The sequence below is a fragment of the Macrobrachium nipponense genome, chromosome 19 (assembly GCF_015104395.2).
Source record: "Macrobrachium nipponense isolate FS-2020 chromosome 19, ASM1510439v2, whole genome shotgun sequence".
In the NCBI taxonomy this organism is placed as follows: Eukaryota; Metazoa; Arthropoda; class Malacostraca; order Decapoda; family Palaemonidae; genus Macrobrachium; species Macrobrachium nipponense.
In genome coordinates this window covers 34,586,394-34,601,820 of record NC_061088.1, presented here as the reverse complement: position 1 = coordinate 34,601,820, position 15,427 = coordinate 34,586,394, and the positions used below count along the sequence as shown (strand labels likewise).

General features: G+C 42.9%; 1 protein-coding gene across 1 annotated transcript; it reads right to left on the bottom strand.

Annotated features, from left to right (window-relative positions):
- Positions 1–10,176: 10,176 nt before the first annotated feature.
- Positions 10,177–13,148, bottom strand: LOC135211337 (zinc finger protein 569-like). Its single transcript, XM_064244656.1, has 2 exons — positions 13,119–13,148; positions 10,177–11,511 (listed from the first exon to the last, which is right to left on the bottom strand). Exons 1-2 carry the CDS (start codon positions 13,146–13,148, stop codon positions 10,177–10,179), a joined length of 1,365 nt encoding a protein of 454 aa, XP_064100726.1.
- Positions 13,149–15,427: the final 2,279 nt, after the last annotated feature.

The following is a 15,427-nucleotide window of genomic DNA, read 5'->3' as shown; positions in this document are numbered from 1 at the left end:
TCCAGATTCCTCCAATCCATCAGGAATGCATCTATTGCCACTGCTCTTGGGTCTGCAATAGGGGAGCAGTATAGATCTAATCCGCGCATTCCTGGAGGTCGCAAATAGATCGAGATGGGGCCTGCCCCACGTCCTCACAGCTCCTGGCATACGTCCGCGTGCAGAGTCCACTCTGAGGAAGCACTTGATTCCTTCTGCCTTAGCAGATCCGCTCTGACATTTCTTTCTCCCTGTACGAACCTGGTGAGAAGCCTTATGTTCCTTTCCTCTGACCACAAGAGGAGCGATCTCGCTGTCTCGTACAGGGAGAAAGAGTGAGTCCCCCCCTGTTTCCGAATGTAAGCCAGGGCTGTAGTGTTGTCGGAGTTGATCTGAACATATTTCCCTTTTACGAGGGGTTCGAAGGTCTTGAGAGCTAACCAAATCGCTGTTAGCTCCTTCTTGTTGATGTGCCAGGACACCTGATCCCCCATCCAGGTGCCTGACACTTCTCTCGACCCGAGAGTAGCTCCCCAACCTTTGTCCGAAGCGTCTGCATACAACACTACTGGTTGGGGTTCCGAACCTGCAAGGAAAGGCCTTCCTTGAACAATAGAGGGTCTAGCCACCAACGTAGATCCTCCTTTATCTCTTGCGAAATCTTGAACGCAAAGTCCAGACCTTGAGATTTCCGATCCCAGTTCCTCGTCAGGAAGAACTGTAGGGGTCTGAGGTGCAACCTTCCTAGAGAAACGAATTGCTCCAGCGAGGAGAGTGTCCCCAACAGACTCATCCACTCCCTCGCTGTGCATACATCTTTCTCTAGAAAATAAGATTTGCTACATTTCTACCAAACCTCGGGTTATCCCTCTCTGGGGACGGATAAACGCCCGGGGAAAAATTAAAAACCTGAGAAGCTATCAGAATCCCCAGATAGATACCTCTTGACTGGGGATTAGCTGTGACTTCTCGAAATTCACTAGCAAACCCAGAGAAGCTGCTAGATCAACGTCACTCGTAAGTCCTCCAGACATTTCTCCTTGGATTTGGCCTGATAAGCCAATCGTCCAAGTAGAGGGAAATCCTCACTCCCTCGAGATGAAGCCACTGGGCAACGTTCTTCATCAGTCCTGTGAATACTTGGGGGCCATGGAAAGGCCGAAGCATAGGGCCCTGAACTGAAACGTTCCCTCCCGCCACATGAATCTGAGATATTTGCGAGAAGAAGGATGGATCGGCACATGGAAGTAAGCGTCCTGAAAGGTCCAGCGACACATCCATCCCCGGGACGAAGAGCTGCTAAGACTGATGACGTCGTCTCCATAGCGAACTTCCTCTTCTTCACAAAGACATTCAGGGCGCTTACGTCCAGAACCGGTCTCCATCCTCCTGAGTTCTTAGGAACTAGGAACAGACGGTTGTAGAACCCCGCTGACAGAGGGTCCTGAACCATCTCTATTGCCTCTTTCTCTAACATCAGCTCTACCGCTAGAGCGAGGGCTTGATTCATTAGTGGGTCTTTGTATTTGGCCACCAGTGCCCTTGGAGTGGTGGTCAAGGGTGGTCTCGAAATAAAGGGAATGAGGTATCCCCTCTTGATGATCGCGAGGGACCAGTTGTCCGCCCCCTTTCGTGCCCAGACATCTGCAAAGTTCAGAAGTCTGGCACCCACAGTTGTCTGGAGGACCCCCGAACTATTTCTTGGCCCTAATAGACCGGGAGAGGAAGGTCCTTCCTCTTCTAGGTGGTCTCGAACCTCTGGAGGAAGAAGAGCGAGACGAAGGTCCTCCTCGAAAGGGTTCTTGCCTACTTTGAGCCTCTTTCTTCGTCTTCTGCTGAAACGAAGGTTTCGGAATTCTAGCCGAGCGAGCTAGCATATCCTGCGTCGCTTTTGCTGATAACGAGCTGGAGATATCGTTATAGTCTTCTTGGGGAAGAGTTGCGGGGAAAGCTGTGAATACAGCAAGGAAGCTCTCTGTGCGTGAGAAACCGCCTTGGTAAGAAAAGAGGCAGAAAACGGCCCTCTTCTTTACCACTCCTGCACCAAAAAGTGAAGCAATTTCCCCGGAACCGTCTCTCACTGCCTTGTCCATGCAAGACAGAATGCGTGGAGGTCTTCAGGCGAAAGAGTGTCTTGCTCTTGAGTCCTCTTAGCCAACACTCCCAGGGTCCAGTCAAGAAAGTTAAAAACTTCTAAGACTCGGAACATTCCCTTCAGAAGGTGATCCAACTCGCTCATACCCCACGTCGTCTTCGCAGAATTCAGCGGCCGAGCGACCGTGCGGAATCGACCAACGAAGAGAAGTCCGAGTCTGCAGAAGAGGGAAGAGTTAGACCCAAGGGCTCTCCATTGACTCGCTACCAGAACCCCATCTTACCCGTCAGCTTGGACGGGGGAAAAGAAAAAACGTCTTGCCCTTCTCTTCTTTTGAAAGCAACCAAGTCGTCAAAGCTTCTTCATAGCCTTCTTCAAAGACACTGTAGGCTTCATCTTAACGACTGAAGACTTCTTAGCCGTATTGGTCGTTGAAAATAAGGAAGGAGGAGACGGAGGAGCAACGGCCGAAGAGACTCCCCAAAATCTTGCAAGAGGAGGTCTGCCAAGTCTCTTATACGAAGAAACCGAAGCATCCTTGGGCAAATCTTCCTCCGAATCAGCAACAAATTCTACCGAAGAATGACGTCTAGAAGCTCTACTGCCCGGAGGAGAGCTAATCCTTGGAGAGCGCCTGTTCGGAGAGCGCCTACTAGGCGAGCGCCTACTGGAAGAAAAACCACCGGGAGAGCGCTTACACGGGGAGCGCCTACCAGGAGAGCGCCTACGTTAGAGAGCGCCTCCAGGAGAGAGCCTACTAGAGAGCGCCTAGTTGGAGAGCGCCTACTAGGAGAGCGCCTACTTTGAGAGCGCCTCCCAGGAGAGAGCCTACTTGGTGAGCGCCTGCTAGGAGAGCGCCTACTTGGGGAGCGCCTACTAGAGCGCCTACAAGTGGAGGCCCGACTGTCGGAAAACAGATTCTAACTCCACAGAAGAGCGTCTGGATAAGGGAGAGCGCCTATCAGGCTCTCTGCGCCTGCTAGGCTCTTGGCGCCTGCCATCCTCACTACGCCTGCCAGGCTCTTGACGCCTGCCACGGGAGAGAAAACATCCACAGATGAATCCCTGTCAGAAGCGCGGCGCTTACAAGGCTCTGAGCGCCTATCCAATCGGGAGTGATCTAACGGAGGAGAAAACTTCCGTTGCCGCCTACCAGGCTCTTGGCGCCTACTAGGCTCTTGATGCATAGGCTCCGAGCGTCCGTCAAAGGAGAGTGGCCACCAGGCGAAGAACTCTTCCTTCGCTCCTGACGAAAACGAGGCTCTTGACGTCTGTCAAGCTCTTGGCGCCTAACTGAAGAGGAGCGGAAATCCTGAGGAGAGAGTCCTGTCTGGCTCCTTACGCCTTACATGCTCACAACTCTTGCTGGGAAGAGAGGAGAGCCTACTCGGAGAAAGATCCCGAGCTCCAGCCTGCACTTCTGACCTCCTACTAACAGGCTCAAAAGCTCTTCTAGCCAAAGGAGATTTAGCCGAAGGAACGTTTTTAGACTTCTTCACCGGAAGTGAGGCGTCCTTCCGACGATGAGAAGTCCCGGCAATAGACTCCGCTAAAGCCGCAATCTGCGCCTGCAGACCCGCCAGGATACGCGCAGGAGATCTCTTAAAATCCTCTACAGGGGACGAAGTCCGAGAGCGAACAGGAGAAGGCGTAACCGGACGAAATCTTTGGTTCTCTTGCGTTCCACTTCTGGCTCTTCCGCGAAGGATTCGGGGCTGGAAAGGAAGGGCGCAAGGATCCTTCCAGGGCCTCTTGAGAGGGGCGAGACGACTCCGATGCGCTCCCATCTACGCCTGAGGAGAAGGCGACAAAGATGACGAGAAGCACTGGCGCAATAACTCCTTCTTGGTTCGATCCAAGGCAGCCTGGGAACGAGCAACAGGAACTGCCGAGGGACGCCTGACCGGTGGGGGTTCTCCCTAACCTTCCTGCGGCTTTCGACTTTCCTCCTCCACTGGGTCTGGGAGTCTGGAAGAGGTCTAGGCCTGGAAGCGTTAGTGAGCCGGTCAGACGCACCCTCCACTGCACTAGGGGCACTGCACTGATCACTTGCACTATCATCACTCTTACCTTGTCGAGAGCGAGCGAGGCTCTCCTTACTCCTGATCGAGGCTCTCCCAGAAGCAACTTCCGAAAACGAATCTTCGGGTTCAAAGCTGGGCGCAGGGGCTGAAACTGGAGAAGGAACTACTTCTACTACAGGATTCTCAGCGTCAACTTCACTCACCCTCGATCTACTAGAACTCTTTGAAGAAGCCTTGCGCACCTATCCTTCTCTAACTTTCTCACATAAGAGAGAGAGCCTTCCAACCATCCTCATCCAAATTCTCACACTCTTTGCAAGGGTTAATAAAAGAGCATTCATTCCCTCTACACGACTCACATACCGAGTGAGGATCTAATGCAGCTTAGGAAGCCTAACTTTACATTCCTTCTCTGAACAAACCCTAAATAAACTAGGTTTCTTAACTTCAAAATCATCCATGATTATAGATATGTAAGAGAAATCCAAAAGAAAAATCCAAAACACAGTCCAAAAAGCGTATGCCAAGCCAACAAACAAAGGGTACTTCACCAAATCCAAATCGTCGGCAACGAGAACGAATTTTAACTATCGTAAGGACTGAACAACAGGTGTTGTCCAGCCGGCGACAGAAAATAATCTGACAAGAAAGGGGGACTGGTTCTTACACCCGCCTCCCAGCGGCGGGTAAGGTAGATCACCTGACCTACCGGTAGCGTGTGCCGCGAGTTTTGAATTTTCTGTCGTGACGTCAGAGACCTAAGCTAAGTATATATCTGGCAGGGAAGTTCATGTACAAAAAGTAAGTTTTTCTTAGGATTTTTGATGATGTTCCGGTTTACGACGATTTCCGGGTTACAACACATCTCAAGAACGGAACCGCCGTCGTAACCCGGGGACTGCCTGTATACACATTACCGTGCCCAACCCCCCCCCTAAATATTTGCAGAGGATGCGTACCAGAGCCCCCCGTATAGCTAGAACCCGTGAATAGTTGGAACCCCTTTAATAAAAATGCTTAAAATGGCCTATTTTGTTATTTAAAAATCAAGAAAACCAACTAAGAATTTTTATACCTTTTTGTTTAAATAGTCTATCACAAAAATAGCATTTTATGATGAAATTGATTAACAAAATCAAGAATTTGTGGACACTTCTCATAGAATACAGTGAATTAGCAAATTTCCTGTAAATAATGGGGAGGGGGATATGATCCAGAGAAAAATCTGCGAACGCGAGAGTGCAAATCTGGAGAACATGAATACGGGGGTCCCACTGTGTGTGTGTATGTGTGTGTATATATATATATATATATATATATATATATATATATATATATATGTGTGTGTGTGTGTGTGTGTGTGTGTGTATAAATATACATATACAATTGCTAAAATCCGTGAATAGTTGAAACCCTAATAAAAACGCTTAAAACAACTGGCTATTATATTACTTAAAAATCAAGAAAAAGATACTTAAAATGTTTATACCTAGTTTTCTAAAAAGGGAATTTGTGGATTTTTCTCATAAAATATATACGTGAAAAAGTGAACTTTCCACGAATAATGAGGGTATATGTTCCAGAGAGAAATCCGCGAATACTCGAGTCCACAAGTCTGGAGTGCGTGAATTAAACATGACAATTTCAAAATAATTGGTCAAGTAAAAGAACAATCAGAATTGCTTTTACTATAGTATAGTCTTAACCCTCTTGTACACAGGCCAAAAATATAAGGGTGTAAGGTACACAACTTTTCCCCTGGGCCGAAAAGAACACTAGCATGGAAAAGTTTTTTGGTAAAATTTGGTATGTCCATGTCCGAACTATAACTGATATACGCTGCTGGTTAGTGTTATGTCAGCAAATGATTTAATTATTTCCTAAAGATCTCTTCTTTCTGTATTTTCTTCTACCTTCTCCTGCTTCCTAATGAGCACCATATTCTCTGGAATCTTGAATTTGAGAAAAGAATAGAGTATAGGATTTAGATCAAAGGTCAAGCACTGGGACCTATGAAATTATTCTGCGCTGAAAAGGGAAATGACAGTAAGAAGGTTTGAAAAGTTTTAACAGGAGGAAAACCTTGCAGTTGCTCTATGAAACAATCGTTAGAGGGTGGAGTCATATGGAAGAAAGAGAATATGAATGGAGGTACAGTACAAGGAATGAAAGGGGCTGTAGCTAGGGGCTGCAGGGACACTACAAAGACACTTTAGTAGTGCTTACATTGCACACAAGAGGTGCACTGATGGCACTAACCCCCTATGGAGACTGTGGGCTTGTTCCATATGAATAGGGTTCACCTTCTGAATAATAATAATAATCATACAACAAGAGGGATTCCCACCCAACTGAGAACAAGAACTTGTCAAGAAGTCTTGTGGGTGATATCTTGATCCAAAGCCTCTCCCAAAACTCCACAATGCCTCTACAAAGGCTAAGTTAGAATCTAGAGACTCATCTCCTACTTGGGAGACCCAAGATTATGGAGGTTCATGCCCATCAAAAGACAAAGCAAAAGGATTCACTACAAGGAATGAGAGGAGCAACAGGTTTTGCCTACGTCTCTACAAAGGTAGATGAATAAGTCCAAGATATGCAACAAAGAGGGTTTAGATCGAGAGACACCATCCTGTATACCATTCAAAGATGGTTTGCTTCTTAATACACAGCAGCTGAGGCTACCTGAAAGCATGTGCTAACAGAGAAAAGGGCCAAAGGAGCATCTCTAGGTGCTTTGACCAGAAGAGCTAGCAGATGAGGACGCCACTCAGTATGGGGCCAACAAGGATAACCAGGGTTATACGAGATCCCGAATGGTAAAAACCTGGTTGATCTCTCAGGCAAGCAGACTGACAGCAAGAAACAAAGATATTCAAGACTCCCAATGGCTCCTGGGAGGCATTTTCCTAGGCAACCCAGGGTCTGGAATGGATGAGCAGAACACCAAAAACTTGCTGTATAACCAAGAAGAAAACAGGTTAATCACTAGAGTTCACCAAGCTCAAAGTGTCTTCACCACACAACAAAAAAAATTACCAATCTGTCTTGACTAACACTGGGAAACCAGCCACTTGTGTTTCTGCTTCACCAATGGAAACGTCCCACTCATGTATCTGTTTCACACCTTCATATTCACTTCTTGTTCCAATCAATTTTGAACAAAAAATACAAACACCAAATATATAAGAAAAATTATGAAAAAATTTCAACCTGATAGTCAAAGTGCAACAAGAAGTATTCATCTGACTGCAAGTTAAGTAAACATGTTTGATGATGACATGCGAGTGGGTGGTTCCAATTAACTACCCTTATTAACAATTTTCAATGATCAACTCCAGCTTTTGCTGAAGAAGACTTACATTAAACGGTGATAGTATGTACATATACCCAAGAAAAAAAATTTTTCTGCATATTTCTATTTTAACCACAGTATTATATAAAATACAAAATGATGGAAGAAATGCCTACCAACCCCCGCCCATCCCCCCCCCCAAAAAAAAAAAACCCCATCCCAGAATTGCAAGAACAGAAAATCATATTTCATGAGTATCTCCACATCTATATCCTTTACTATTTGCAAAAGAAGTAGGGATACTACCAAAAATTCAATGTTTTGTGTGACAAGATCACCAAAATGGTCATTTAATAAGATATGTCATTCCTCAAATATACAAAATGATTACTGGTAAATTCAATGCTGAAAAACTGGGTACAATATCTGGGACCTAGAAGGATATTTCAAGAATGAAGAACCAATTCAGTTGATATTACTCCTATCTGACCTTGTCACGTATGGGACCTGAGAAAACTGTTCAAATGTATACTTGCATTAACATCTGGGGCTACTCTTCAAATAAAACATACTAAGAACTTACCCTAAAAACCAAAAGCAATGCAGTAAGCAATGCAGTATAATGCACATGATGCTGATTGGTTTTAAGAGGGTAGCAACAAAATTTTTTTATTTTAAATTTACATGTCATTATTCCATTTCAATCAGCTTGAGCATCAACTATAAATTTATATCATCATCACTACCAATTGTAATACATACTTTGTATTCACAGGGCTACATGTAATTCTGTCTTAATGCATAACTAGTCTACGTCTTTTGTCTCAGCCACCTTCTATGATTTTCTGGGCCTTATTGTTTTATTTGTTTGTATGGTGCTTTTACGTTGCAAGGAACCAGTGATTATTCAGCAACGGGACCAACGGCTTTACGTGACTTCCGAACCACGTCGAGAGTCACATAAAGCCGTTGGTCCCGTTGCTGAATAATCACTGGTTCCTTGCAACGTAAAAGCACCATACAAACAAACAAACAATAAAGACCAGTAAGAAGGCCCAGAAAATCATAAAAGGTGGTTGAGACAAAAGACGTAGACTGGTCTTTATCCTAGTTACATGTTGACAATTTTTTCTGACTAACAGGTCCTTATCCCTTCTCATCATATACTTATAGTATCTCAATCCTTATGAGCTTGATTTACTTTCCTGCTGCTGGACACAGCATCTCAACAACTTTGTTGTTCCTTCAACCATGAATCTCAGCATTTTATACTGTTGCTGCAACTCTTAAATTTCCACAGTCCTTGTAAAACTATATCTTCACTGCATAAATTAGATCATGTCTTATGTGTACACCCATTATTGTGCAAAACAATAGGTACTATTAATGTTAAGAATATCAAAATACATCAATTTTATATTACAAGATACAGTATTATTTTTACATATGGTAACAGAACATGAATATAACTGTAATGACCTTATTTAAAACTGGATTCAAAGTTGCTTAAATGGTACTTTAACAATGCATAACATGCACTTATAAATTCCAGAGTAATTTCACAAATTATTCTTCTATTTGCATAAAACTTACTTCTAGTCACTGTTTAGTGTAAAAAGAAGGAAGTACATTCAAAATTTGTTGTTATCACTTGCAATATTAAAACAACAATACTGTACCTTATATCCCAGTTATTTAAATTCTTTTGTGGCACTTTTGGCAATGATCACATCTTCCCAACCCCTTTTTAAAGGGGAGACATTATTTGGTAAGTTGCAAATTTATTTTCTCATTAGAAAAAATGAAGCAATTAGCATTATTAAAAAGCCTAAAACATAACCATTACATACATACAAAAAGGGCAAAACCTGTACACTTCAACATTTAACAGCAACTATAATGTGTGACTTCTTCTCTAAATACAAGAATAAAACTTCTAAACCAAAATTTGTGTCCTGCAACCACCATACAATACCTAAATAAATATCAACAGACCTGGAGAAGGCAAATAGTGACAAGTAACAGATTAAGCAATAACCTACAGTATTTTTCTTGTATGATTTATCTTCAATCACTACCCTTCTACACTTATATCTCTTTGTGATAGAACAGGGATTTGACTAGAGAGAGAGAGAGAGAGAGAGAGAGAGAGAGAGAGAGAGAGAGAGAGAGAGAGAGAGAGAGAGAGAGAGAATTTTTCTTGTATGATTTATGTTCAATCATCACCCTTCTACACTTGTCTCTGTGCTAGAACAGGGATTGCACACGAGAGAGAGAGAGAGAGAGAGAGAGAGAGAGAGAGAGAGAGAGAGAGAGAGAGAGAGAGAGGATGGGGGCACTTAATAGTGTATTCAAACAATTAAGTAATTTTGAGTTTAATACCCTGGTACAAAAATCACTAAAACCAGAACTAAACCACCACTGACAAGACAAACTTGAATACTATAGTTTCCTTAATTATTATCATGATTCTTGATGAATCGTTTAAATATATGAGCTTTCCATACACCAATATCCATTAAAGAAAGCAAATAACTGGGTGCAAACGACTAGGAAATCATCACCAAATCACTCTGCTTATTATACAGACCTCATTTTGCAGTGAATGATGTGCAAGTATAAAGAAGCTTACATCGCATCATAAATACTGTATACAAAATACTGTATAGCATATCAAAATCTGTCATTTGTGAAGTGTAATCTTATTTTATCTTATAATAAAAATAAAGTTTGGAGTCACATCTTTAAAAACTAAGTTCTGAGCATTTCCCCACCATAAGGATTCAAGTTGATTTCTCACTAACATTATCTGGAGATGATACGTTAGGAACTGATTGTAAAGACTTGTGGGTCATTTTTATATGGGTATTAAGGTTGCACTTATAACTAAATTTCTTATTGCAAATAGGGCAAAAATATTTCTTTTCTTCATGAACATTCATGTGAAGCTTCAAGGTACTTTTAAGCATAAATTCCTTTTTACATACTGGACACTTGTGCGTTTTAGCACACTTCTGTGGATCATATCCAATGTTCTGTAATCCTGAACCATTAGGACTGTTTTCTCTATTAGGTGAATATTTCTTCTTGTGCCATGATTCGGAATATGTATCAAAACTATCAACTTGTGCTTCTCCCACTCCACTTCCAAGATCCACTCCACCCACTTCATTTCCAGAATCAAAGTCAAGATCAACACTATTTTTATTAGGCACAACAACATCCTCCCCATTTTGTGACTTAAATTCTTTACGGCAGTTTCTTTTGCCTACTTTCAATACCCTCTCATACGGTAAATTGTGCTCATTCATGTGAGCTGAAAGGGCACCTCTGAACCGAAATTTTTTCTGACATATTGGACAACTATGTCTCTTAATGCCTTCGTGTATATCCATGTGATCTTTAAGGTAAGAGCTAGTTACACATCCTTTCCCACAGATTTTGCACACATACTTCTTCTTTCTATTATGTTCAGCCATGTGTTTTTCAAATCGTTCTTGACAGGAAAACTTTCGGTTACAGAGAGTACAATTTGTAATCCCTTTTTCATGATCCATAATGTGAGATTTTAGCCGAACTTCACTTGAAAATGTCAAACCACACATCATGCATTCATACTCCTTGTCAATATAATGAGAATCTAGGTGCTTCTTAAGCATGACAGCATTAAAGAAAATTTTACTGCAGACATGGCACCTATGCTTTAATTCCGCCATATGAGTATCTGTGTGAGTATCAAGGTGTGCCAGAGTTGGAAAACTTTTTCTACATAATATGCATTCGTAAGAGACACCTTTGTGCGTTTCCATGTGAGCATAAAGTTCCTTCTTTGTCCAAAAGTTTATGTTACAAATGATACAATTATGCTCATTTGGCATACATTTCTGTGCATGTGCATTGAGACTTCTCTTTTGCCTGAAACTCTTGTTGCACAGATCACACTTATACCTCTTGATGCCACAGTGCTCATCCATGTGCATGGTCAGGTTATGTTTAGAAGAAAAACATTTTCTGCAGGCAGTACATTCATATCTTTTATCGACATTGGCAGCTTCTGAAGTCTGTGAAACTTCATCATTGGGTACACTTGTTGCAGACTTTCCACTCATCTTCTGAGCCTGAAAAAAGAAGATGTTTGTTCAAACTCTGAGCAACTGTCATTCTGATTGCTTTATCCAAAGCAAAGTCTTTTATCTTAAGAAGCAGTGGTACAGCCATAAACAATCATGAGCTACATATACCAATAATCAATACACTTCATGGCTAATCTCAGAAATGAAGTCTCTCACTTGAGCTCAGTAGTCACTTCTCCAATAGAAATTTACTTTTGCCCATGCAATCTCTAGTTATCCTCTTCATAATGCATTATATTCATAGTGTATGCACGTAGTAATTACTGCATAATAATGTATGAATTCAAAGTCTGATGAAGCTGAAGGCTGAAGTATGAAACACTTTGGCAGACTTCTGACAAGGAAGGACAATAGTATGTACTTGAGAAAATATTACACCAAACATCCTTTACACAATTCAACACAAATTCTTTTTAAATTATGCACTACTTTGGCAACTTATAGTGCTGTCCTATCTCTCAAGCACCTTTATTTGATTTCTAACACAAACTACATAACTTGTGCGCCTACTTTTACGCAGCATTTCTAAAAGACAGTTTTTCTATCTTGCTTTCCAATGGATATGAGAGAGAGAGAGAGAGAGAGAGAGAGAGAGAGAGAGAGAGAGAGAGAGAGAGAGAGAGAGAGAGAGAGAGAGAGAGAGTAAACCTTTCCACTCAAAACAAAATAAAAAAATACACCAAAATCTTTTCCCACTATCAGATAAAAGGTGGGCACAAAAGGCAAGTATGTAGTATTCTTGTACTAGGTGTATATATATATATATATATAAAAAAAAGTCTGTTCTTTTCCTCCCCATGTTACGTATATAAAACTGCTTAACGTTTACCCTAACTTTCAAAAAGGTGACATGGGACACTTAGAAGCAGTTCAATACAATATCACACATTTTTAATAAATTTGTATTTTTATTAGCAAACTGCCCTGAGGTCTTAACTATAGGATAATCTTGTGCCAGCTGGAAATGGTTAAAACAATCAGATTGTAAAGCAAGGAATGTGTGGCATCTGGCAATTCATACATATATGAGGTGGAAGCTGGTCACCAACCAGGCATAGAACCCTGTGACGCATCCGTCTTTCTCCCAACCCAGGAAAAGAGAGAGGGGTGGCTAGAGTTGGGCAGTAAACATTAGACCTCAGGTTTGTTAGCTATAAAAAATGCAAACTTTAAAAATTTGTGATTTGTTTATACATGGAACAAACCTTCAGTCTTAACAATAGAATAGACTTATACTTAGAGGGAGGTACAAGAAACCCTAAACCAGCTGGGAGTGTAACCCACCTGACCCCCCTTCCTAGAAGAACGAGTTCTAAAGAAGGGAGTCCAAGCCCGTGAGAGAATAGCCAATCGGATATCTAAAAACTCAGCCGTCTAGGTTGAAACACATTGATATATGACCAGATTCATTGCATCTCAGGTAGATAAAGAAAGCTCTGCCTGTTCAAGCAACAAACCATGCAAGCCACATGGGTTTGTCACCACTCCTCACTCCCCTTGCTAGAGAGAGGAGTTACTTGCTACTGAATACAAGACTTGTCAGTTGTATAGTAACAATACAAAACCACAATTAGTATGACCACCATACTCACCTGTATCAGACCAGTTCCAGCATATGACATGTCTATTCTTCGTCCCACCCGTAGGAAGAAGAAAGGAGGAAAAAAAAGAGAAAGAAAGAGGCCCATAGGAAGAAGAAAGGAAAAAGAGAAAGAAAGAGGCCAGCCAACTCACTCATTTTCTCTTCCACACAATCATCTTTGGTAAGATACAAACTGTCCTGCCAGGGGCACTGGGTAAGTTACACAACTTGTTGGGCAGCCACCACCGGATCCAAGGAAAAAAAAAAAAAAAAAAAAAGTGTCCAAGGACCTGAGGGCAACATCCCTATAGGCAAAAGGAAGTGAATGTTGATTGACATAGCCAAAAACCAATGCTCAAAATTCTATGAACAGACAAGTTCTTCTTAAATGCCAGAGGAACTTATACCTCTGATGTCATGTGCTCTAGCCTGCACAGACTCAGTGACAGAACTAGTAAGCCTGTTTAATTGTCTCAAGTAACCAGAATTAAATCGTGTTCTTGTACACTTCCCTTCTGGACTGGCCTGTGCTAACAAAAAGTCTAAGGCACTAGATCTTAAGTGATGAGTCCTCTTTAAAAGAATCGCAGTGCTCTGACAGGGCAAAGCAAGAGCTCTAGTGGATCGTTGTCTACAAAGTCATTCAGTGAGGGAATAAAAAATGAGGCAAATCTGTCATCATACACCGAGGGATTCTGGGCCTTAGCCACGAATTCAGAGACAAATTTGAAGGCCACAGACCCCCAACCCCTGATGTGTTTAACATCATAACTAAGGCCATGAAGCTCCCAAACTCTTTTCGAAAAAGCCAAGGCCAACAGGATAACTCTTTGGAGGAGTTATATCCCTGCCTGGAATGTACCTAGCAAAGAGTTCCAATGAGTTGTCGATTGCCCACTGGTGCAACTCAACTGTCAATGAATGGAGTTGATGAGACACCATAACCGTTTGTTCACATAAGTGACCAGCGTGGTGTTGTTTGACATCATTACGATGGAATGACCCTCTACACTCTCCCAAAATGTTGACGTGAAGCAGCTTGTCCTCCGCACTCTAAACACTGGAGGCAAGATCTTCCAGATGAGCACCCCAACCATTGACAGAGGCATCTGAAAACAGAAGTAAGTCTGGAGGGGGTGAAAGCAGAGGGATTCCCATCCATGAGATTCTGGTCATCCAACCACCAATGCAGGACTTTCCTCACCTCTTCTGATGTAGGAACTCTCTGCAGAGGGTAATCTCCCACTAGGATCAGATTCTCCAGAAGACAAAATCCCTAGAAGGACCTACCACTGGTGAGCTGGCTGTTCAGACTGTGACAGAAATGAATGTGCCACCGACCTGAACTTCTCCAACCACTGGTCCAATAGAAAAACCCCTGACACTGCCATATCTATATCCATACCCAGATAGAGAGCTCTCTGGCTGGGAACCAGACTGGACTTCTCCAGGTTTACTACTATGCCTAACTCCCGACAAAACTGAAGAAGGCGATCCCTGACTTGAAGCAGTTTCTCCCTGGGGCTTGCCAAGATCAACCAGTCATCGAGGTATCTCAACAGGCGAATGAATCCCTTGAGCATGAGCCTGTGTTGAGACTAGGACAAAGACCCTTGTGTACACCTGACGGGTCGTAGTCAATCTGAAGCAAAGGACTTGCTCACCCAGGCTGAAGCAAAGGAACTTCCTGGACAAAGGGTGGACTGGAATCTGAGAGTAAGCATTCTTCTAGTCCACTGACAGCAAGAAGTCGCTGTCTCTTATTGCCGTCAAAACTGTCCGGGGCATCTCCATCCTGAACCTTGTTGTCCTTACAAAGTGATTCAGTGTGAAAAGGTCTATCACTGATCTTCAGTCACATATTGCATTCGGAACCAGGAAAATACAATTGTAAAACCCCAGTGAAGGACAATGCACTTCTTCCACCACACCCTTGTCCAGCATCTTCAACATTTCCTCCCAAAGAGCCAAGTAATTCGGAAAGCCTTGAGCATAAGTCAGATTGAGAAGGAGTTTGTCTGAGAGAGGGGGGAGAGATCGAAAGGTAGTAGATGTCCCACCCGAAGGACATCTACTACCCACTTCTCCACTCCATGCAACTGTCATTTGGCCCAATGGCCCACCAGCCATCCCCCTACCCGTGGCAACAGAGAGCGAGAGGTGCCCACTCTACCGATGACCAGCGCTGCCTTTCAAGATATCTTGAAAGGCAGCGCTGGTCAATGGCCTTACTGGCAGAGGGATAAAGGGCGACCCAGTAAGCTTCAAAATTGACAAAGGCTTCCCAATGGGAGGCAGCACACAAGAGCCTCTGAAATA

Excerpts from the sequence above, each read along its gene's own strand:
- LOC135211337 (XM_064244656.1), bottom strand. The coding sequence starts at position 13,148 with ATGTCATATGCTGGAACTGGTCTGATACAG. Across the intron at positions 11,512-13,118 it reads CTGGAACTGGTCTGATACAG|GCTCAGAAGATGAGTGGAAA; the intron begins GTGAGTATGGTG and ends TTCTTTTTTCAG.